At 42.8% G+C, this 25932-nt stretch overlaps 1 protein-coding gene across 1 annotated transcript in view; it reads left to right on the top strand.

The window, feature by feature from the left end:
- The window catches only part of NWD1 (NACHT and WD repeat domain containing 1), a 67177-nt gene extending 49146 nt beyond the window's left edge, over positions 1-18031 (top strand). Inside the window, 1 exon segment of the mRNA XM_027084577.1 lies at positions 14075-18031. Coding sequence (XP_026940378.1) covers positions 14075-14177 — 103 coding nt within the window. The 3' untranslated portion in view covers positions 14178-18031.
- The last annotated feature ends 7901 nt before the right edge of the window (positions 18032-25932 follow it).

The raw sequence follows: 25932 nt of genomic DNA on the forward strand, positions 1-25932 counted from the left end.
CTTTAGAAATGGCTGCCTCAGCAATTAAAAAGCTTGTTGTCAGGCACCTACATTACAGCTGCACACTTGTGACTCTGCACCTGGTTGAGGTTTTTTTCTATCTCCTCTCCCCCCCACACCAGCACACTTGGCCTCTGTGTTAATGCTCCTGGGAGCAGTCCTCAGCCAACCTGAAATAGAGGTGGTGCATAGAACCCCACCCAGCTCTTGGCCCCTCAGTGGGGGCATCTCTGATGCATGCTCTACACTCTCTCTCAGAGCATCCCCAGCAGGACTCAGCTATGTTTGCCTGCATTGGTAACTGGTTTGATGAGCCACATTTATTGGCTGCTTCCCTTCCCCGTCTCAATTCTCCATTCTCTACCAGTCAAAAGAAAGAAAGCCATAATTCAGCAATCATAATCAAACTGCCAAAAACCAAAGATAAAGAGAGAAATATTAAAAGCAGCCAGAGGAAAAAAGACCCATACATACCATGGTTGTCCATGATAAGATCTACAGCTGATTTCTCATTGAAAACAATGGGGACAGAGACAATGGAAGGAATGGCATCTGTAATTTGAAAGAAAAAGCCAAAACCTGTCAACCTAGACTCCTATTTACAGGGAAATTATCCTTCAAAACTGAAAGCAAAATAAAAGACATTTTTAGGCAAATAAAGGCTGAGAGAACTTGTTTCCAACAAATCTGCACTATAAGAAATGCTGGGGAAAAAAAAAAAAAAGAAATGCTGGAAATAAGTTCTTCGGGCTGTGGGGATATAACACCAGATGAAAGTCCAATGAATAAAGGAAGAGCACCAGAAACAGTAACTAGAGGAGAAAGCTCAGCTCAAAGCTGTCTGTGTCCTAGGAAAATCAGAGCTTGAAAAAGTAGGTACCCAAAGACTCTAGAACTATTTGGTCTTGGGAAAAGCAGTCCTCTTGCACCAAAGTTCCTGTGTGGTACCCAGCCATCACTCCTCATCCAAGCTGGCTCTGAAATATTGAAGTCCAAGTGGAACTCAAGATGCTAGAGCCTCTAGACCTGCAAGCTATGAAAGAAGATCATGTATATGTCAGCTAAGAGCCTGGGGTTGAAATAACATGAAACCTACAAGGTAAAAATGTAAATAGGGCTTACCTGGTGGCGCAGTGGCTGAGAGTCTGCCTGCCGATGCAGGGGACACAGGTTCATGCCCTGGTCCGGGAAGATCCCACATGCTGCGGAGTGGCTAGGCCCGTGAGCCATGGCCGCTGAGCCTGCCCGTCCGGAGCCTGTGCTCTGCAACGGGAGAGGCCACAGCAGTGAGAGGCCCGCGTACCGCAAAAAAAAAAAAAAAAAAAAAATGTAAATAGACCCCATCCTGCTCTGAAATAAACACATGCATTTCTTCTGAGCACAACTGTAATGTTGCATGTGCTGCCTGCATAGGGCAATTCCAACCTTGAGACCAGAGAGCCTACTAGCACCTGCCTTTAGTCATTGCAATTCAGTGAAACTTTGAAACTGACTAATGCATGGAAGGATGATTTTGTCAGGAAGGGAGCTTTATTTTACTATCTAAGTGTTAATGTTTTAAAAACACCTCCCCAAATTTATCTGGTTCAGCAAAGTGCACGTAATAGAGCTCTTATTTTGAACATAAAAAGTACGTATTTTTGTGAAAAGGAAATCCATTTCTTGGGCACTTTGCCTTCTTCATGGGGGTATAGATTGGTGAAACCCTTGGGAGAGAAGTCTTGCAGAGTCTAAGATTAAAAAGTCACATCCCCATCTTAAATACTTGCCCATGTGCACACAAATGTAAACAGAGTGTGGCCTCATTTCATGTGAATTTGACTTAGGTAAATACGAAATAATATTATAGAAGTATTCAGTCTCATTTTATGTGCACATTTAGGAAATATGCACATAAATATGCACATAAATAGGGAAAATGCAAACACATTTAAAATTTATTTAGCATCTTATGATCTCGCAGCGAGGGGTGGGGGTAGGTGAATTGAAGACTGTGTTTACACTAGTGTGAGTGGCAGCAGCACTGTAGCTGGTGGACAGAAACACCTACCATCCTTCATCCATCCAAGGGGAAAATCCCTCTCAAATTTGTCATGTTTTGTATTATCTGAGATCTTCAGATATATACCCCTCACTTAAAATGAGACCAGCCTTGACGATAGTATCCCTCCATGTAATAGCAAAACATTGACATGATCTGAAATGTCCATCTATGGGAAAATAGTTAAGTGAATTAAGGAAATTTTATACCATGGAAGATTACATAACTATAAAAAATTAGATAGCCTTGAGCAGTGGTCAGCTAACTCTGGCCCACTGCCTGTTTTTGTTCAGCCCATGAGCTGAGAATGGTTCTTCTGATTTTAATGGTTGAAAAACGATTTTTAAAAGAAGAATATCTTGTGACATGTGAAAATTCCATAGAATCCAAATTTAATGTCCATAAATGACGTTGTCTTGGCATATAACCACACCGTTTGTCTACATACGGTCTGTGGCTGCATTTGTGCTCTAATGGCAAAGTTGAGACCACATGGCCACAAAGTCTAAAGTGTTTACTATCTGGCCCATTACAGGAAAATTTGCCGACCCCTGGCCTAGAGATACTTTCATGGAAATAATAAACTCTCACATAGCGCTTACTGTGTACTAAGGGCTATTCCAGGGACTTTTATACCTATTATCTCATTTAACCCTCAAAACACAGCTAAGATGTAGCTGCTGCCATTATCTCTATGTTACAGATGCGTTAAACTGAAGCACAGAGAGATGAAGTCATTTGCCTACGGTCACACAGCTAGGAAGTGTCACAGACAGGATTTGAACTCAAGCAGTCTGGCTCTAGGGTCCATGCTCTTAAGCGCTATGCTACACCTGGGTGCCATTGACAGCTGGGGCCAGGTCCTTCTTTGCCATTGGGGGCCGTCCTATGCGTTGTAGGGTGTTCAGCAGCATCCGTAGCCACTGCCCACTCGATGCAGAGCATCTGCCCTATCTTTACAACCAAAAATGTCTCTAAGACGTTGCCCAGTGTTCTCAGCGGGGAGGGACAAAATCACCCCTTGCTCCAGTTGAGAACCGCTACCCCAGACACATTAAGCGAAAAAAGCAACTTGCAGAACAATATCTACGAGGGATGGTGGAGAAAGGAGGCTTGTGTAAATGTGTACCTACACAAACGGATTCTCAACAAACATAGACAAAGATGCCCTCCAGGGAGAAAGCAGAACGGCGGGGAAGGTGAAAAGATGCTCGTGGGGAGCTCTGGCTATTTCTTCTTCTTCTTTTTAAATTATACAGTATTACAGTTTAATTTTTTTAAGTTTTAAAAGAATCACGTTTTTGAAAAAATCAGCAATAACACTGTCGACGAAAATTCAATTAACTATCAAGTTAAGAAAAAAGGGGGCTTCCCTGGTGGCGCAGTGGTTGAGACTCCGCCTGCCGATGCAGGGGATGCGGGTTCGTGCCCCGGTCTGGGAGGATCCCACGTGCCGCGGAGCGGCTGGGCCCGTGAGCCATGGCCGCTGAGCCTGCGCATCCGGAGCCTGTGCTCCACAGCGGGAGAGGCCACAACAGTGAGAGGCCCGCGTACCGCAAAAAAAAAAAAAAAAAGAAGAAGGAAAAAGGGAATTTTATTTGAGCTAAACTGAGGATTATAACCCGGGAAGCAGATTCTCAGAAAGCTCTGAGAACTGTGCTGCCTGTTGGAAGTCGAAGGCACAGTCATATACATTTTTAGACAAACGATCATACATCAGAATGACATGCTGGTATTTTACATAAAGTTCACCAAGGATATACAAGCCCGGTAAACAAGTACAAAGCGAGCAGCGAGTCACCACGACCCCCTACAGAGCTGGGAAAGAACACTATTCTTTTTTTTTTTTTAACATCTTTATTGGAGTATAATTCCTTTACAATGGTGTGTTAGTTTCTGCTTTATAACAAAGCGAATCAGTTATACATATACATATGTTCCCATATCTCTTCCCTCTTGCGTCTCCCTCCCTCCCACCCTCCCTATCCCACCCCTCCAGGCGGTCACAAAGCACCGAGCCAATATCCCTGTGCCATGCGGCTGCTTCCCACTAGCTATCTATTTTACGTTTGGTAGTGTATATATGTCCATGCCACTCTCTCACTTTGTCACAGCTTACCCTTCCCCCTCCCCATATCCTCAAGTCCATTCTCTAGTAGGAGAAGTCCATTCTCTTTATTCCCGTCTTGCCCCAGGTTCTTCATGACCTTATTTTTTTTCCTTAGATTCCATATATATGTGTTAGCATACGGTATTTGTTTTTCTCTTTCTGACATACTTCACTCTGTATGACAGACTCTAGGTCCACCCACCTCACTACCAATAACTCAATTTCGTTTCTTTTTATGGCTGAGTAATATTCCATTGTGTATATGTGCCACATCTTCTTTATCCATTCATCTGTTGATGGACACTTAGGTTGCTTCCATGTCCTGGCTATTGTAAATAGAGCTGCAATAAACATTTTGGTACATGACTCTTTCTGAATTATGGTTTTCTCAGGGTATATGCCCAGTAGTGGGATTGTTGGGTCGTATGGTAGTTCTATTTTTAGTTTTTAAGGAACCTCCGTACGTTCTCCATAGTGGCTGTATCAATTTACATTCCCACCAACAGTGCAAGAGTGTTCCCTTTTCTCCACACTCTCTCCAGCATTTATTGTTTCTAGATTTTTTTTTTTTTTTTGCGGTATGCGGGCCTCTCACTGTTGTGGCCTCTCCCGTTGTGGAGCAGAGGCTCCGGACGCGCAGGCTCAGCGGCCATGGCTCACGGGCCCAGCCACTCCGCGGCATGTGGGATCCTCCCAGACCGGGGCACGAACCCGTGTCCCCTGCATCATCAGGTGGACTCTCAACTACTGCGCCATCAGGGAAGCCCCTGTTTCTAGATTTTTTTGATGATGGCCATTCTGACTGGTGTGAGGTGATACCTCATTGTAGTTTTGATTTGCATTTCTCTAATGCATTGATTTGCATTTCTCTAATGATTAGTGATGTTGAGCATTCTTTCATGTGTTTGTTGGCCATCTGTATATCTTCTTTGGAGAAATGTCTACATAGGTCTTCTGCCCATTTTTGGATTGGGTTGTTTGTTTTTTTGTTATTGAGCTGCATGAGCTGCTGGTAAATTTTGGAGATTAATCCTTTGTCCGTTGCTTCATTTGCAAATATTTTCTCCCATTCTGAGGCTTGTCTTTTGGTCTTGTTTATGGTTTCCTTTGCTGTGCAAAAGCTTTTAAGTTTCATTAGGTCCTATTTGTTTATTTTTGTTTTTATTTCCATTTCTCTAGGAGGTGGGTCAAAAAGGATCTTGCTGTGATTTATGTCATAGAGGAACACAATTCTTTTAAGAAGTTACATTGCTAGTGTCAGAAGAAAGGAGGAAAAAATTGATGTTTACGGTTGAGCAGGCACTCCCATCTTTGAGGAGCTCTGGTTAACGTGTAATGCAAACCACACCGCACCTTAGGGGAGGAGAATACCCAAACTAACACAGAGAGAGAATTTTATGTTTAATTTTTTCTTGTCCTGCCTTAACATATAAATTAGTTTTGTAAACTATAAATTAAAATATAATTTTTATTTCATCAACAGCCATGTAGAAATTCACTTCCTCCTGCCCTTGCTTAAAACAAAAACAAAAGCAAAAAGAAAGAAAGGAAAAAAAGAAACCCCAAACCTTCCTCTTAGATCTGAACAAAACCAGTTCATTTCTGCCACTCGAGAATGGGGAGAATGATGCTGCCCTCCTCCGGCTCCAACCTACCTTTCGACTTTATTTGAGATCTTCAGAGCGCCTCTGGGGGTAGAAAACTAGAGTGCTGGGATGTTCTCTGGGTCCCCGAGTTGGTTATGAAAACAATGTCAACAGTAATAATAATAGCTGCCACTTTGGGAGGACTGATTATGGGCCAGAGGGAACCATCCTATGCACTTCTTTTTTTTTTTTTTTTGTTTACATTTTTATTGTGAAAAAATTTAAATATCAGAACAAGTAACATGAATGTCCATTTTTCCACCATTTAGAGTCAACAGTTGTAAATGTATATACATGTATACACACACTGTTTTTTTTTTTTGGTGAACCATTTGAAAGTAAGTTACAGATCTTATGCCACTTCACTCATAACTATTGCAGAACATATTTCCTGATAAGAACATTCTCATATGTAATCACAATACCATAATTACACTTAAGAAAATTAAAAATAATTTCCTAATGTTATCTAGCATGCAGTCACATTCCAATTTCCCCAGTTGTCCCAATGTCTTCTATATCTGATTGTTTTTTGGTATCAGGATCCAATCAAGTGAAATTAAATTTTAAGAGTCAGTAAAGCTGGATGGATCTTTATGCTCAGATAAGTTCTGTGTTATTTAAGATATAAGTTTCATTGCTTTAATAAAGACCAAACTTAATTAAAGAAGATGTTTATTTCTGTCAGATTTAACCACCTGGAGATAAAGTGGTCCAGGACTGGTAGGCAGCTCTGTTGTTCTCAATATGTGGCTTCTATCTTTGAGGCCAAGATAGCTGTTCCAACCCTACCATCATGCTGGGAAGAGGGGAAGGGAGTGCATACTCAGTCCTTTTAAGGGTAAGTCTGGGTGTTGCACATATCACCCTGCTCCCATCTCATTGGCGAGAAAGTACTCATATGATGTATCTGTCACAGAGGCCTGGAGATATAGGCTTTATTCTAACTGGATGGCCATGAGTCTAGTGATAATTCAAGTACCAAAAGAAAGAATGGCTCTTAGGGGGAGCCGTTAGCATCTCGGCCACAAGTTTGTTTTTGCAAATGACTGAACTATGCTAAACTGTATTAAATCCATTTAATAGCTACTAGTACATTATAATATGACATTTCTCTTTTTGACATATATAGGGCTAGTAATTGCTTCTAAGCTGAGCCCTGTTATTCTTTTTTGAATTATTTGATATATATTTTATAGATTTCCTGTTGTCTTCTTTTTTATTTATTTATTTATTTATTTTATTTATTTATTTTTAAACATCTTTATTGGAGTATAATTGCTTTACAATGGTATGTTAGTTTCAGCTTCACAACAAAATGAATCAGTTATATATACACATATGTTCCCATATCTCTTCCCGCTTGCGTCTCCCTCCCTCCCACCCTCCCTATCCCACCCCTCCAGGTGGTCACAAAGCACCGAGCTGATCTCCCTGTGCTATGCGGCTGCTTCCCACTAGCTATCTACCTTACGTTTGGTAGTGTATATATGTCCATGCCTCTTTATCGCTTTGTCACCGTTTACCCTTCCCCCTCCCCATAGCCTCAAGTCCATTCTCTAGTAAGTCTGTGTCTTTATTCCTGTTTCACCCCTAGGTTTTTCATGACATTTTTTTTTCTTAAATTCCATATATATGTGTTAGCAGACGGTATTTGTCTCTCTCTTTCTGACTTACTTCACTCTGTATGACAGACTCTAGGTCTATCCACCTCACTACAAATAGCTCAATTTCGTCTCTTTTTATGGCTGAGTAATATTCCATTGTATATATGTGCCACATCTTCTTTATCCATTCATCCGATGATGGACACTTAGGTTGTTTCCGTCTCTGGGCTATTGTAAATAGAGCTGCAATGAACATTTTGGTACATGACTCTTTTTGAATTATGGTTTTCTCAGGGTATATGCCCAGTAGTGGGATTGCTGGGTCATATGGTAGTTCTATTTGTAGTTTTTTAAGGAACCTCCATACTGTTCTCCACAGTGGCTGTATCAATTTACATTCCCACCAACAGTGTAAGAGGGTTCCCTTTTCTCCACAACCTCTCCAGCATTTATTGTTTCTAGATTTTTTGATGATGGCCATTCTGACTGGTGTGAGATGATATCTCATTGTCGTTTTGATTTGCATTTCTCTAATGATTAGTGATGTTGAGCATTCTTTCATGTGTTTGTTGGCACTCTGTATATCTTCTTTGGAGAAATGTCTATTTAGGTCTTCTGCCCATTTTTGGATTGGGTTGTTTGTTTTTTTGTTATTGAGCTGCATGAGCTGCTTGTAAATTTTGGAGATTAATCCTTTGTCAGTTGCTTCATTTGCAAATATTTTCTCCCATTCTGAGGGTTGTCTTTTTGTCTTCTTTATGGTTTCCTTTGCTGTGCAAAAGCTTTTAAGTTTCATTAGGTCCCATTTGTTTACTTTTGTTTTTATTTCCATTTCTCTAGGAGGTGGGTCAAAAAGGACCTTGCTGTGATTTATGTCATAGAGTGTTCTGCCTATGTTTTCCTCTAAGAGTTTGATAGTTTCTGGCCTTACATTTAGGTCTTTAATCCATTTTGAGCTTATTTTTGTGTATGGTGTTAGGGAGTGATCTAATCTCATACTTTTACATGTAGCTGTCCAGTTTTCCCAGCACCACTTATTGAATAGGCTGTCCTTTCTCCACTGTACATTTCTGCTTCCTTTGTCAAAGATAAGGTGACCATATGTGCGTGGGTTTATCTCTGGGCTTTCTATCCTGTTCCATTGATCTATATTTCTGTTTTTGTGCCAGTACCATACTGTCTTGATTACTGTAGCTTTGTAGTATAGTCTGAAGTCAGGAAGCCTGATTCCTCCAGCTCCATTTTTCGTTCTCAAGATTGCTTTGGCTATTCGGGGTCTTTTGTGTTTCCATACAAATTGTGAAATTTTTTGTTCTAGTTCTGTGAAAAATGCCAGTGGTAGTTTCATAGGGATTGCATTGAATCTGTAGATTGCTTTGGGTAGTAGAGTCATTTTCACAATGTTGATTCTTCCAATCCAAGAACATGGTATATCTCTCCATCTATTTGTATCATTTTTAATTTCTTCCATCAGTGTCTTATAATTTTCTGCATACAGGTCTTTTGTCTCCTTAGGTAGGTTTATTCCTAGATATTTTATTCTTTTTGTTGCAATGGTAAATGGGAGTGTTTTCTTGATTTCACTTTCAGATTTTTCATCCTTAGTGTATAGGAATGCCAGAGATTTCTGTGCATTAATTTTGTATCCTGCTACTTTACCAAATTCATTGATTAGCTCTAGTAGTTTTCTGGTAGCATCTTTAGGATTCTCTATGTATAGGATCATGTCATCTGCAAACAGTGACAGCTTTACTTCTTCTTTTCCGATTTGGATTCCTTTTATTTCCTTTTCTTCTCTGATTGCTGTGGCTAAAACTTTCAAAACTATGTTGAATAAGAGTGGTGAGAGTGGGCAACCTTGTCTTGTTCCTGATCTTAGTGGAAATGCTTTCAGTTTTTCACCATTGAGGACGATGTTGGCTGTGGGTTTGTCATATATGGCCTTTATTATGTTGAGGAAAGTTCCCTCTATGCCTACTTTCTGCAGGGTTTTTATCATAAATGGGTGTTGAATTTTGTCAAAAGCTTTCTCTGCATCTATTGAGATGATCATATGGTTTTTCTCCTTCAATTTGTTAATATGGTGTATCACGTTGATTGATTTGCGTATATTGAAGAATCCTTGCATTCCTGGAATAAACCCCACTTGATCATGGTGTATGATCCGTTTAATGTGCTGTTGGATTCTGTTTGCTAGTATTTTGTTGAGGATCTTTGCATCTATGTTCATCAGTGATATTGGCCTGTAGTTTTCTTTCTTTGTGACATCTTTGTCTGGTTTTGGTATCAGGGTGATGGTGGCCTCGTAGAATGAGTTGGGGAGTGTTCCTCCCTCTGCTATATTTTGGAAGAGTCTGAGAAGGATAGGTGATAGCTCTTCTCTAAATGTTTGATAGAATTCGCCTGTGAAGCCATCTGGTCCTGGGCTTTTGCTTGTTGGAAGATTTTTAATCACAGTTTCAATTTCAGTGCATGTGATTGGTCTGTCATATTTTCTATTTCTTCCTGATTCAGTCTTGGCAGGTTGTGCCTTTCTAAGAATTTGTCCATTTCTTCCAGGTTGTCCATTTTATTGGCATAGAGTTGCTTGTAGTAATCTCTCATGATCTTTTGTATTTCTGCAGTGTCAGTTGTTACTTCTCCTTTTTCATTTCTAATTCTATTGATTTGAGTCTTCTCCCTTTTTTTCTTGATGAGTCTAGCTAATGGTTTATCAATTTTGTTTATCCTTTCAAAGAACCAGCTTTTAGTTTTATTGATCTTTGCTATCGTTTCCTTCATTTCTTTTTCATTTATTTCTGATCTGATTTTTATGATTTCTTTCCTCCTGCTAACTTTGGGGTTTTTTTTGTTCTTTCTCTAATTGCTTGAGGTGCAAGGTTAGGTTGTTTATTCGAGATGTTTCCTGCTTCTTAAGGTGGGCTTGTATTGCTATAAACTTCCCCCTTAGAACTGCTTTTGCTGCATCCCACAGGTTTTGGGTCGTTGTGTCTCCATTGTCATTTGTTTCTAGGTATTTTTTGATTTCCTCTTTGATTTCTTCAGTGATCACTTCATTATTAAGTAGTGTATTGTTTAGCCTCCATGTGTTTGTATTTTTTACAGATCTTTTCCTGTAATTGATATCTAGTCTCATGGCGTTGTGGTCAGAAAAGATACTTGATACAATTTCAATTTTCTTAAATTTACCAAGGCTTGATTTGTGACCTAAGATATGATCTATCCTGGAGAATGTTCCATGGGCACTTGAGAAAAATGTGTATTCTGTTGTTTTTGGATGGAGTGTCCTATAAATATCAATTAAGTCCATCTTGTTTAATGTATCATTTAAAGCTTGTGTTTCCTTATTTATTTTCATTTTGGATGATCTGTCCATGGGTGAAAGTGGGGTGTTTAAGTCCCCTACTATGAATGTGTTACTGTCGATTTCCCCTTTTATGGCTGTTAGTATTTGCCTTATGTATTGAGGTGCTCCTATGTTGGGTGCATAAATATTTACAATTGTTATATCTTCTTCTTGGATCGATCCCTTGATCATTATGTAGTGTCCTTCTTTGTCTCTTTTAATAGTCCTTATTTTAAAGTCTATTTTGTCTGATATGAGAATTGCTACTCCAGCTTTCTTTTGGCTTCCATTTGCATGGAATATCTTTTTCCATCCCCTTACTTTCAGTCTGTATGTGTCTCTAGGTCTGAAGTGGGTCTCTTGTAGACAGCATATATAAGGGTCTTGTTTTTGTATCCATTCAGCTAATCTGTGTCTTTTGGTGGGAGCATTTAGTCCATTTACATTTAACGTAATTATCGATATGTATGTTCCTATTCCCATTTTCTAAATTGTTTTGGGTTCGTTATTATAGGTCTTTTCCTTCTCTTGTGTTTCTTGCCTAAAGAAGATCCTTTAGCATTTGTTGTAAAGCTGGTTTGGTGGTGCTGAACTCTCTCAGCTTTTGCTTGTCTGTAAAGGTTTTAATTTCTCCATCAAATCTGAATGAGATCCTTGCTGGGTAGAGTAGTCTTGGCTGCAGGTTTTTCTCCTTCATCACTTTCAGTATGTCCTGCCACTCCCTTCTGGCTTGTAGGGTTTCTGCTGAGAGATCAGCTGTTAACCTTATGGGGATTCCCTTATGTGTTATTTGTTGTTTTTCCCTTGCTGCTTTTAATATGTTCTCTTTGTATTTAATTTTTGACAGTTTGATTAATATGTGTCTTGGCGTATTTCTCCTTGGATTTATCCTGTATGGGACTCTCTGTGCTTCCTGGACTTGATTAACTATTTCCTTTCCCATATTAGGGAAGTTTTCAACTATAATCTCTTCAAATATTTTCTCAGTCCCTTTCTTTTTCTCTTCTTCTTCTGGAACCCCTATAATTCAAATGTTGGTGCGTTTAATGTTGTCCCAGAGGTCTCTGAGACTGTCCTCAGTTCTTTTCATTCTTTTTTCTTTATTCTGCTCTGCATTAGTTATTTCCACTATTTTATCTTCCAGGTCACTTATCCGTTCTTCTGCCTCAGTTATTCTGCTATTGATCCCATCTAGAGTACTTTTAATTTCATTTATTGTGTTGTTCATCATTGCTTGTTTCATCTTTAGTTCTTCTAGGTCCTTGTTAACTGATTCTTGCATTTTGTCCATTCTATTGTCCATTCTATCTCCAAGATTTCGGATCAACCTTACTATCATTATTCTGAATTCTTTTTCAGGTAGACTGCCTATTTCCTCTTCATTTGTTAGGTCTGGTGGGTTTTTATCTTGCTCCTTCATCTGCGGTGTGTTTTTCTGTCTTTTCATTTTGCTTATCTTACTGTGTTTGGGGTCTCCTTTTTTGCAGGCTGAAGGTTCGTAGTTCCTGTTGTTTTTTGTGTCTGTCCCCAGTGGCTAAGGTTGGTTCAGTGGGTTGTGTAGGCTTCCTGGTGGAGAGGACTAGGGCCTGTGTTCTGGTGGATAAGGCTGGATCTTGTCTTTCTGGTGGGCAGGTCCACGTCTGGTGATGTGTTTTGGGGTGTCTGTAGACTTATTATGATTTGGGGCAGCCTCTCTGCTAATGGGTGGGGTTGTGTTCCTGTCTTGCTAGTTGTTTGGCATAGGATGTCCAGCCCCGTAGCTTGCTGGTCGTTGAGTGAAGCTGGGTGCTGGCGTTGAGATGGAGATCTCTCGGAGATTTTTGCTGTTTGATATTATGTGCAGCTGGGAGGCCTCTTGTGGACCAGTGTCCTGAAGTTGGTTCTCCCACCTCAGAGGCACAGCACTGACTCCTGGCTGCAGCCCCAAGAGCCTTTCATCCACAGGGCTTCTTAATTTGGGATGATTCGTTGTCTATTCAGGTATTCCACAGATGCAGGGTATATCAAGTTGATTGTGGAGCTTTAATCCACTGCTTCTGAGGCTGCTGGGAGAGATTTCCCTTTCTCTTCTTTGTTCTCACAGTTCCCAGGGGCTCAGCTTTGGATTTGGCCCCGCCTGTGCGTGTAGGTCGGCGGAGGGCGTCTGTTCTTTGCTCAGACAGGACGGGGTTAAAGGAGCCGCTGATTCGGAGGCTCTGGCTCACTCAGGCCGCGGGGTAGGGAGGGTCACGGAGTGTGGGGCGGGCCTGCGGCGGCAGAGGCCGGCGTGACGTTGCAGCCTGAGGCGCGCCGTGCGTTCTCCCGGGGGAGTTGTCCCTGGATCCCGGGACCCCGGCAGTGGCGGGCTGCACAGGCTCCCCGGAAGGGCGTGTGGCTAGTGACCTGTGTTCGCACACAGGCCTCCTGGTGGCGGCAGCAGCGGCCCTAGCGTCTCATGTCTGTCTCTGGGCTCCGCACTTCTAGCCGCGGCTCGCGCCCGTCCCTGGAGCTCTCTCAAGCAGCGTTCTTAATCCCCTCTCCTCGTGCACCAGGAAACAAAGAGGGACGTAAAAGTCTCTTGCCTCTTCGGCAGGTCCAGACTTTTCCCCGGACTCTCTCCCGGCTAGCCGCGGTGCACTAACGCCCTGCAGGCTGTGTTCACGCCGCCAACCTCAGTCCTCTCCCGGCGCTCCGACAAAAGCCGGAGCCTCAGCTCCCAGTCCCGCCCGCCCCGGCGGGCGAGCAGACAAGCCTCTCGGCTGGTGAGTTCCGGTCGGCCCGATCCTCCGCGCTCGAATCTGTCCGCTTTGCCCTCCGCACCCCTGCTGCCGTGCTCTCCTCCGCGGCTCCCAAGCTCCCCCACTCCGCCTCCCGAAGTCTCCACCCGCGAAGGGGCTTCCTAGTGTGTGGACACTTTTCCTCCTTCACAGCTCTCTCCCGCTGGTGTAGGACCCGTCCCTATCCTTTTTTCTCTGTTTAGTTTTTTCTTTTGCCCTAACCAGGTACGTGGGGGGTTCCTTGCCTTTTGGGAGGTCTGAGGTCTTCTGCCAGCGTTCAGTAGGTGCTCCGTAGGAGTTGTTCCACGCGTAGATGTATTTCTGGTGTATCTGTGGGGAGGAAGGTGATCTCCGCCTCCTATGCACTTCTTAACCACGATAGCCCTGTGAGGCAGTCCTGGTATCATCTCCCATTTAACAGATGAGGTAACTGAGGCAGCCAGGGGCTAAGGAATTTGCTTAGGATCACAGAGCTGGTGAGTGGCAGAGCCCTGCGTCAAATGCAAGCTCTTGACCCTGAACACTTAACCCAGTGGAAATGCTTGATGGACACCCTTGATTCTGCACGGGTTTCCTCCGAAGGAGACAGCCTGCTGGAGAAGCTTCCAGAAGCCATGGGGTTCCTGGTGGTCTCTGAAGATGAGTCCCTTCTCGCTGCAGGTAGCATTTAGCTCTCATTTGGAGTCATGAGGCGGCAACTCCGGATTTGGTTGGAAGTGGAGAGGGGCTTGGGGGAAGGGGGAAGAGGGTCAGCAAACTTTTTCTGCAAAGAGCCTCATAGTAAATAAACATCATTGCCTGCCTCTGTCACAACTATCCAACCCTGCCCTTGTAATTCGAAAGCCTCCATGGACGATATTTCGAGTATGGCTATGCGCCAATAAAACTTTCATGGATGCTGAAATTTGAATTTCATACCATTTTCATGTGTTATGAAATAGTAATCTTATTTTAGTTTTTTCAAGCATGTAAAAAACTTAAAAACTATTAGCTCACATATAAAAATCGGGGACCAGCCAATTTTCACCCACGGGTTGTAGTTTGCCAACACATGTTCTGGATAAATCTCTGAACCTTTCTGGGCTTCCGGTCCATTATCTTAGAAATGGGAGTGGTTATTCCTGCCAGAGAGTCACAGGGATAGAGGGAGGTAGGGTGAGAGGATAGGGTACACTCAGCCCACACTACCCCAGCCACAAGAAAGACTGGTTGGTGCTATGTCAAGATAAGAAACAGGGGCTATAGGAACATGTGACAGGATTCCCTTTCCTTAGTCTGAAGCAATCAGGGAAGGCTACCTGGTAGAGGTGACCAACAGGTGCTCCACATCCCGATTTTTTTTTAAAGAAAAAAATTTTAGAGCAGTTTTAGGTTCACAGCCAAACAGAAGATACAGAGAGTTCCATATACCCGTGTGTGGGGCTGTGCTCCCACTCACACACAGCCTCCCCCATTTTCAATATGGCCCACCAGAGTGGTGAATTTGAACCTACACTGACACAGCATCCTCACTCAAACTCCATAGCTAACATTATGGTTCACTCTTAGTGTTGTATATTCTGTGGGTCTGGACAAATGTATCATGATGTATATCCATCGTTATAGTATCATACAGATTACTTTCACTGCCCTTAAATCAGTCTGAGTTTTACAAAGCCATTTCCAGGGGCCAAAGACACTTTAGACCAGCACTGTCCAGTAACGCAGACTATGAATGTGAGCCACATTTATACTGTGAATTTTCTCCTGACCCTCGTTAACAAGGTAAAAAGAAACAGGTGACATTTGTGTTAATGATATATCTTATTTAATACAATAGACCCCAAAAGCCAACATGAAATCAGTATGATGTTAATGGTATATTTCACATTACTTTTAAAATTCTTGTGTGAAGTTTTTGATATCTAGCATGTATTTTATACTTATGGCTCATCTCTTGAGACCAGCCTCATTAATAGCCACGTGTGACTTGTGCCAACCGTATTGGAGAGTGCAGGTCCAGTAGATAAATGCTTATCCTCTAAGATTGACTGATGGCAGGTTGAAGGATGTATATCCATCCTGTTTCCAAAAGAATTTCGAGTGACTTAAGTGTGTATAAAAGAAGCATGAGAAACAGGAACAAAAGACAAAAGAAAATGAGCCTGGTGGCACAAAATAGAATCAAGACTGAGACCAAAGGCGTTGAGGACCTCAGTGACCTAGAAACTTGTTACAGTTGGGTTTCAAGTGTGGCTCTTTCCAGCCTCCAGTGAGAAGAAGGAGCCTGAGCAGTTTTTCCATCCACAGTTTTGGGAACCAACCTTTGCTTGCAAGATGTACCTCAATCTTAAGTCAGCTAAGATCAGGCAAGGATTTCATTGATAAATAGAATCAGGGGTCCCCAAGATCATCTTCAGGTCTGATGATGTTTTAGGGCTTACAGAACTCAGAAGAGCTGTTACACTCACAGGTACAGTTTATTGCAGCAAAAGGGTGCAGATTAAAATCAGCAAAAGGAAGAGGCACACGGGGCAGAGTCCAGGAGAGACCAAGCACGGGCTTGTCCTCCTCCAGTGGAGTCTTGCAAGCAGTGCTCACTTACCCAGCAATGATGTACGACAACATCCATGGCATCCTGCCAACCAGGAAATCTCACCCCAGCCTTGGCGTCCCAGCTTTTTACTGCTAGATGGTCATGTAGACACGGCTGATCCTTGCACAGCTAACCTGAATCACCAGCCCCACCCCTGAGGTCAAGCTGATACGGCATGTCCCAAAGCTCCCACCATACGTCACACTCTGAGCATAGACCATGCAGGGTGGCCCAAGGCCTCAGGGTAACTAAGATACTCCTTTTAGGCAGGACATTCCAAGGGCTTAGAGGTCACCTTCCAGGAGCCAGACGAGGACCAAATCTTTCACGTGCAGGGTGTGGATGACCCAGGCCTGCTGAGCTCATCCTTTACTGCATAAGAGTATAATGCAAATATCCTTGGACAGCAGATATTTTGGTGCATTTCTTCGGTTTCCCACACACGTTTCATCCATAACATCCTTCCATGTGAGGCTATCATTCAAGCGCAGTTCAATAAACGTAGTTCCACAGGGAGCATGGAGAGACATAAGGCAGACTCAGCCCCCAGCCCTCAGTGACCTGACTTGATCCAGGGATTGTCTTGAGGCGAAACCGAGATGTCACATGTGAGGTGCACAGCAGAGAGCCTCATACCGTAACTCCTCAGTGAGAGAGTTAACCTTGTAATAACAGTAGTTAATACCTGGGTATTTACAGTGTGTTAGAACCCATCCTAAACAGTTAACATGTGTTAATTCCTTTACACCCCAATAGCCCTGGGAGGTAGGCACTTTTATTATTCTCATTTATAGATGAGGAAACTGAGGCACAGAGAAGTTAGGTAACTTGCCTGAGGTCACACAGCTGTAAGTGGAGGGGCTGGGATTTGAATTCATAGTCAGGCTTGACTCTGCAGCCTCAAATAAGATGCTGAATGTTTGTTTATTTACCGACAATGTTTTATTTCTGAACCTCTGGAAGAATTGATGGCTTGCCTATCTTGTCAGCAATAACTCCTGGGAAAGCACAGGGTATCCACTTGAATGAGGTCATGCTAACCCAGCACCCACACCGAGACCTGAGCTGTCGGTGCCAATGGAAATGCGTGACTTAGCAGGCGATCTGTGGTGTTCCGGGGACAGAGATCTTTTTATAAAGTAAGGGGGCGGCTTCCTTCCCACTCAAAAAAAACAATAAACACACAAACAGGTGAGTTTCTCTGCCAGCTGCTGCGGTGTGTCCCATGGTGCCTTTACTGGCTGAGCAGAAGCAGGGCCTGCACTCTCTCCCGTATGGGGCCTGGAAGGCCATGCATAATCTGGCCTTCACCCACCTCCCTGCGCTGCTAGGGGTCCTCTCAACAAAACGTTCACTCAGACAGTATTTGGAACACAAGAGAACAAGTCCCCTTGGGTAGGGTTGCCAGATAAAATACAGAGCACTCAGTTAAATTTCAGGTAAACAACAAGTTTTTAGTATAAGTATATCCCACATAACATTGTGGGATATACTCATAAAAATTTCACTGTTCCTCTGAAATTCCAATTTAACTGGGTGTCCTGTTGTTGTTGCAGTTGTTGTTTTGCTAAATCTGGCACCCCTTCCTCTCACTCACCTCCCCTTCCTTCACTCTGCTCCAGCCGCACTGGCCTCCATGCTGGTCTTCAAACACACCAGGCCTTTCCTACCTCCTGGTTGTCCCATGCTAGTCCCATTATTCCAGTGCCTGCCACTTCCTCATCTCTCTAAAATCAAAACAAATGTCCTGTCACAAATTACCATACAAACCTGGTGGCTTAAAACAACAAGAATTTCTTCACTCACTGTTCTAGGGGCCAGAAGCCCGAAAGCAAGGCATTGGCAGGGCTGGCTCCCCCCAGAGTCTTCAGAGAAGTACTTTTTTTTTTTTTAACGTCTTTATTGCAGTATAATTGCTTTACAATGTTGTGTTAGTTTCTGCTTTATAAAAAAGTGAATCAGGGCTTCCCTGGTGGCGCAGTGGTTGAGAGTCCGCCTGCCGATGCAGGGGACACAGGTTCGTGCCCCGGTCCGAGAGGATCCCACATGCCGCGGAGCGGCTGGGCCCGGGAGCCATGGCCGCTGAGCCTGCGCGTCCGGAGCCTGTGCTCCGCAGCGGGAGAGGCCACAACAGTGAGAGGCCCGCGTACTGCAAAAAAAAAAAAAACAAAAAAACAAAAAAACAAAAAAACAAAGCAGCAAATACATGATGGTTGGGGTGCAGCAAGAGCTTTGAAGAAAAATAGGGCAAGATAAAGAGAGGTAGAGATGGGCAAGGGCTGCTATTTAAGACGGTCAGATAAGTCTTGTGGAACAGCATTCTAGGCAGAAGGAACAGCAACTGTGAAGGCTCTGAAAAGGGAAACTGGTGACTTCTTTTCATACAAAATGTCTAAGACAGTTTGCACTGTCCATCTCGTAAGGAGTTATAATTTTTGTATCAATATGATTAAGAGCTGTATTATATATTTACAAATTCACATTATGTAATTATGCAAAATATACATATTAAAATATCATTCTATAATTTAATCCTCACAACAATCTTGTAAGGTTGTTGCTATTATTCCAGTTTCTCAGATGGAGAACAAAGATTATACCTTAGGTTGCAAGATATAAAAATTGTTAATAAACTAAGGGAGATGATCTTGTAACTAAGAGAACAGAATATGTGTAGTTTTGTCTTAAAAAGCCCTCATCCCACTTGACATTTATTTTTATGAAGCCACTGTAAGGCTCAGATGTAAGTAATCTTTTGCCTCGTTGAGATGGGAAATGTCACCACAGCAGTTAAATACACCTAGCTTTTTGGTTTTTTTAAAAAAATAAAACTTAATTTGGAATGATTTTTTTCTGAGATTTTTTTTTTTTATGGGGACCATTTTTTAAAGTCTTTATCAAATTTGTTACAACATTGCTTCTGTTACATGTCTTGGTTTCTTGGCTGCAAGGCATGTGGGATCTTAGCTCCCCAAGCAGGGATCGAACCCGCACCCCCCGCATTGGAAGGTGAAATCCCAACCACTGGACCACCAGGAAAGTCCCTGGAATGATTTTAGATTTACAGATTAAGTTGTGAAGATAATGCAAATGTTCCCATTTACCTACCCCTCACCCAGCTTCCCCTGATATTAACATCTTATGCAACTAGAGTACGTTTGTCAAAACTAAGAAAGTAACATGGGAACAATATCATTAGCTATCAACTTTATTGGGATCATATGTTTTTCAGTGAATTCTCTTTTTCTGTTCTAGGATCCTAAATTGCATTTAGCATATAGCTTTTAATTAAATACAATTGGAGCTAATACTTGTATAACCAAGGTCATTTAAGAAATTAAACCCTATAATTCCCATTCTCCAGTGCAAAATGTCACTAATCCTCTCAATCCAATCTCTTTGAAGATGTGTTTTGGTCCTGGGAATATCGATGCTACCCATCTTTCCAGGTTTTAACTTGATCCATCTCTCAAAAGGTGCTTATAAGTCTGGCTTCCCATACGAGTGCCTTGAGGCTGCACTCTTAGGTGTCTTTCAGTCTGAAATCAAGATCACATTACCTTTTTCAGCAGAGTTCTTACTGTAGAGGAGTCCAATGTGCTTGCTTCTCCAAGGATGACAAGTACGTCTACGCAGGCTTGAAAGATCGCTCCATAATCGTCTGGAGTGTGCTGGATGGTGAGTCATTTTGCTTTGCAGGTAGGACTGAGCTTAGATCTGGAAATGAAGGACTCTGTTCTGGATCCTGGCCATTAGAGGGCCCCACTCCAGCCTCCCCTAGCTGGGTCCCTCTGCTTAGAGAAGTATCTGCAGGCTCAGGGGACAGACCCAATGGGAGCTTACCTCCTCCTCTAGACCCATGCTCTGGGTACCTAGAACTCCAGAACACCCTCCCCACCTGCCCAGGAGCCCTCTTTAGGGCCTGTGCAGGCCTCTTCCCCAGCTCTATCTTTCTGAAAGTGAGCTGTGCCTCTTGTGTATACACCCCCAGACTTGGAGGGTGATCTTGGAGTGGTGTGCATGGAGTCTGGATGTGTGAGCTAGGTTGGGGGGTTCACATGTATGTGCCTGAGGCCTCTAGGGATATAAGATGGAGCTGGATGTGGGAAGAGAAGTGGGCAAGCCACAGACAGCTGGGCTCTCCCACACCATTACATTCTGGCATGTAACTGAGGAGCCCAAGAATCCTCAATCCAAACCTGATCTTCCAGGTGGTTCTGAAGGTACATCCATCAGCGTAGAAGGATAGAACATGTTTCATTTAATAGTTTATTAGCTAGATTTTCAATGTTCACATGTTGTATCTTATAGGATGTTGACCTTCATTCATTCTCTTTCCTTAGACCCTGTAAATGTTTGGGGCATCTTAAGATCAACCACTTTGAAAACCTCACATCTCTCACTCTGTTCAATATTACACTAAGGACATAGTAACAGGAGTTAACATTTCTTGTGTCCTGGGTACTGTCACCATGCCATTTAATTCTCTCAATAGGCATCACCACTTTACAAAATTTGAGGCTCTGAGAGATGGGGTGGGCTGTGGTTTCAAGCTGGTCTGCCTGGTCCCCATGGTCGCCTCTGTCACATTCTCCTATAGAGAAAGGAACACTTACGACACTGGCAGGGGTTTAGGAGCTATTGCTATCTCCATCTGACAAATGAAGAAGCTGAAGTTCAGAGTGATTAAGGAACTTTCCCAAGGTCACAAAGCAAGTAAGTGGCTGAGTGAATGTCAGGTAGAGTTGAATACACTGTAATCGAATACAGTATAACTGAAAACATTGTGATTGCATCATTATAATTGAATACATTATAATCTAATACATTGTAGTCTAATACAGAGTAACAAAGGTGCCTGGCCAAAAGATGATGGCTCAGAAGGTGAGGTCTGTGGATTGTGGCCTTAAAAGCCCATCCTGTGCAGGTTCACAACACGTCTTCCCATTCCTCCTCCAATAATAATATTTACTGAATTCGCTCTGGCTGAAACTGATAGTTAGCACCTGACATGCATGACATCTTCAAATCTTCAGAATTCCCCTCAGCAGGTAGGCTCAGCTATTGTTCGCATATTGCAGATGAAGCAAGAGGGACTCTGAGAGGCTGGCTTTCATGCCTAAGCTAGTAAGGGGCATAGCAGAGATTTGATCCCATGCAGCCAACTCTCAATGTGTGAGATTGGATCTCTGTGGCCACATTTTTATCAGTTGTACCCTCCCCTCCACTTCCCCCAACAGGCACACTGCTGGCCATCCAGTTTGTCCATGCCGTGGTGAACAGAATCATCCCAGCCTCCAATGGCTTCATTGCCCCCACCACACATGGCTATCTCATCTGTGAACGTTTCCAGTGCCCTTCATCAAGAATCTCACAACAGGACTCTCTTAAGAACTTCAAAAAAGCAGTGTAGATGGTCAAATCCAGGCAGAGAGAAGAGCTGGTTGCTGCTGCAGGAGCACTCCAGGACTCAAGATCAGGGAGTGCCCAGGGAAACGAATCTAAATCAAACAAATGCTCACAAGTCTGCCTGCTAGTGTAAACCCCTCCTGTGTCTCCAGTGAGTTAGCCCCATTCAACCTGAAGCAAAAAGACTGTATGTGTTGATGTATATCTGGACCCAAAGCCTCCGATTATGTGACCCAGACCTTGCTTCCTACCATCTTTCCGTTTTTTTCTCCTCCTTGTCAGCTCCATTTACAGACCCAACACCCCCAAGTTAGCAACATGACAGCAAAGTTCAGTAGAAAAGAGAGTTTCCCTTTTCCAACAGTTTGAACCAAAATCCTGGTTCTAAGTCTATTAGCCCCAATTAGCTCATACACCCATCCCGGAACACAAAGCTATCTCTGGGAAGAATGCAACACTCTGATTGGTGGGCCTGACCCCATGCCCATCCAGGCTGAGGATGGAGTCAACACCACCTAACCATGTAGACTGAGAAGGGGAGAGGCTATTCCCCAGGGAAACTAGGGTGCTTGTAGCAGGTCAAGGGGGGATGGATGGATGTGAGACCAACTAAAACACAAATGTGGACCACAGAGCTTTATAGATTATAAAGCACCAGGTGCTATAGTCTGATCCTTATCACAGCCCATACGTTAGGGAGGGCAGGAGTTTCTGCATGCATTTCAGAGCTGAAAAAACAGCCTTGCAGAGGTAGCTGTGATTTGCTCAAAATCATGAGCCCGAGGTGCAAGAACTCTGAGAAATGAAAGCCCAGAGCCTTCCTGTCCCAATTATTATTGGGACCACCTCACTTTAATTTTAGACTCAGAAGCACAAACATCAATTCCATGGGTGGCACATTCAAATGCCCACAGGGGCCAACGAGTAATCTAGACAATTGCTGTGCACCTGGGTGACCAGCAGAGAGTGATACTGACAATGGGAACATGGAGGGGACTGCTGTGTCTTGGGTAGACACAAGTACCTTGACTACCCCAGAATCACCATGGGGAAAGCAACCTACTGGTGCCAGAGCTTCCTGTTGTCATAAGTAAAGCCAGAAATCCAAACTTTTGTGAGAAACGTTCTCGTTTTTTAAAGTTGGCAATTGGCTCAAATTTACACTTATAGGCACATTTGGCCCATGTCTCTAGTTCCTGAGCTGACTCATGACCCAACTTGGCATTAAAACAGTAAACCTGTTATCATTCTTCCATCTCTACTCCCTGGCTCCCGCACTTTAAGAATAATGATACTTTTTATCTTAAAAACTGGAGGCTCTTGGAAGCAGATGGAAAAAGTTACCGACATCTCCCTGCTGTGCTTTTGGACCACTTCTGCCTTGTGCAAGTTCAACAGTCCAACTGTTTGCGCTCCACTTAAATGGCTCTTTCTTCTTTGCCTGCAGCCTTCTGAAAGCCCCACTTGCTTCTGGGCCTTTTGCTATATGGATAGTAGAGTCCAAACCTTCAAGGTGCTATTCCTTCCTTCCCCCCCGCCATTGGATTCCAGACAAGAGTTTCAGAAAAAACCACCTTAGAAACAGAAGCTTTTGAGCTGCATGTGACCTGACTCTCAATCAGTTGTTTCTCAAACGAGTGTTCCAATGAGGGCTTTGACAGTTCCGCGAACGTTACTTAGCATCAAATTCCATTAAAAAATATTTTATAACTGTAATTTTAAAATACATGTTGGGTAGCAGTTTTTTAAGGTGTTGGACATAACTAACGTAGGATTCTCCTGCCATATCCAGTTAACTTAGATTGTGAAAGGAGCCCTTGAAAAATAGCTACTCTTTGCCACCACGTCTTCTGTGAATCCGGGGTTTACCCAATGTGGAAATAAAGTGGATGTGACTAAGATTTCAGCTACAACTCCTGGCTTGAAATGTATGTGTCCATCTCAACAGCCTCAGTGAGAATCAACTGCTTTGTACGTAAACACTAATTTGAACATAGGAAAGAAATTTTTACGAATAAAGTGCTACTCCAAATTGTTGCTTACGTTGGGGCTTTTGTAGCGAGTTTTCATTTGAGAAGGCGTTTGGTTGCTATGAATGTTTGACAAGCACTGTGCTTTGCAGCAGAGTGACTTGTTTGAAGTCCCCCAGCCATGGTGGAGCCAGAGTGAGAGCGTGGTTATTGTGTGAACAGGACTATATTAACACACTATCCAAACTGGGACACCTCTAGAGAGTGAAAAGGAATGCTCTTAACAAGTACTCTAGGACAACTACAATAAACTGGACTGTCCCAAGGCAATTGGAATATACAGCCCCTCTAGTTGCAGCAGGAATTAATTTATATTAAATTCTAGAGAGTCCTTTTAAAAGTGAGGTATAAGTAACATATAACATTATATTAGTCTCAGGTGTACAACATAATGATTTGATATTTGTATATATTGTGAAATGATCACAGTAAGTCTAGTTAATGTCCATCACTACACATAGTTACAATTTTTTTCTTGTGATAAGAACTTTGCTTTTAATTGAAGAGTAGTTGATTTGCAACTATACTTATACATGACTTATGTTAATTTCAGGTGTACTGCAAAGTGATTCATATGTATGTATGCACACACACACACACACACACACACTTTTTCAGATTATTTTCCCTTATAGAATATTACAAAATATTGAGTATAGTTCCCTGTGCTATACAGTAGGTCCTTGTTGGTTATCTATTTTATATATAGCGGTGTGTACATGTTAATCCCAAACTCCTAATTTATCCCTCCCCCTCCTTTTCCCTTTGGTAACCGTAAGTTTGTTTCATTTACTTATTTTTTGAATTAATTAATTAATTTTTATTTTTTGGCTGCATTGGGTCTTCATTGTTATGCACAGGCTTTCTCTAGTTGCGGCGAGTAGGGGCTACTCTTCGTTGTGGTGCATGGGCTTCTCATTGCAGTGGCCTCTCTTGTTGCGGAGCACAGGCTCTAGGCATGCAGGCTTCAGTAGTTGTGGTGTGTGGGCTCAGTAGCTGTGGCTTGCGGGCTCCAGAGAGCAGGCTCAGTAGTTGTGGCACGTGGGCTGAGTTGCTCCATGGCATGTGGGATCTTTCCCAGACCAGGGCTCAAACCCATGTCCCCTACATTGGCAGGCGGATTCTTAACCACTGCGCCACCAGGGAAGCCCCCGTAAGTTTGTTTTATATGTCTGTGGGTCTATTCTGTTTTGTATATAAGTTCATTTGTATCGTTTTTTTTAGATTCCACATATAAGCAATATCATATAATATTTGTCTTTCTCTGTCTGGCTTACTTCACTTAGTTTGATAATCTCTATGTCCAACCATGTTGCTGCAAATGGCATTATTTCATTCTTTTTTTGATAAGAACTTTTAAGACGTATTCTCCTGCAACTTTCAAATATACAGTACAGTATTATTAATTATAGTCACCATATTGTACATTACGTCTCCAGGACTATTTATCATAAATTTTCTTTTGATGAGAAATCAGTTTCTTTATTAGGTAGTTATGTAAATAATAATAATACATATTCATGGTAAGCAAATCAAATAGAACAGAGGAATAAGAAGGACATAAGGTAAAAATAAGAAGTAGGGTGATCATGGTGACCCTGTTTATAGGGGACTATCCCAGTTAAAAGTGAAAGGCCCATGTCCTGATAACCCTTCAGTCCCTGGGAAATCAAGACATCTGGTCACCCAAACAGCTCTTAATTCCCCAATTCCTCTCCCTGGAGATGTACCTTTTACCCAACTTCACCCATTTCACCCACACCCACCCCCTACCTCTGGCAACCACCAATCTGTTTTCTGTACCTATGAGTCTGGGGGGTTTTCAGTTAATTAAAAATTTTTAACTTTAAAAGTCTAGAGATTTTTAAATTTATTTACTTAACTTGAAAACGCTTGGGACTTCCCTGGTGGCACAGTGGTTAAGAATCCGCCTGCCAATGCAGGGACACGAGTTTGAGCCCTGGTCCGGGAAGATCCCACAGGCTGCAGAGCAACTAAACCCGTGAACCACAACTAATGAGCCTGTGCTCTAGAGCCCCTGAGCCACAACTACTGAGCCCACGTGCTGCAACTACTGAAGTCCACACGCCTAGAGCCTGTGCTCTGCAACAGAGACAAGCCACCACGATGAGAGGCCTGCTCAGTGGACTGAAGAGTAGCCCCCGCTTGCCGCCAACTAGAGAAAGCCCGCACACAGCAATGAAGACCCAGCACAGCCAAACATAAATAAATAAATTTTTATTTTAAAAAAAAGAAAATGCTCAAACCCACAGCAAAGTTGCAATATTGAGAACAATGAACACTCATTTAGTTACTCTCGAGATTCCTCTATTGCCCTATCGCTGCCAATCTCCTGCTAAACCAGTTCAAAGTGACAGCTGGGACTAGGGTGAGGAGAGTGGGGCACTCAGA

This window comes from Aethalodelphis obliquidens, unplaced genomic scaffold (assembly GCF_003676395.1).
Source record: "Aethalodelphis obliquidens isolate GAN/ISIS:26980383/991018 unplaced genomic scaffold, ASM367639v1 scaffold53, whole genome shotgun sequence".
In the NCBI taxonomy this organism is placed as follows: domain Eukaryota; kingdom Metazoa; phylum Chordata; class Mammalia; order Artiodactyla; family Delphinidae; genus Aethalodelphis; species Aethalodelphis obliquidens.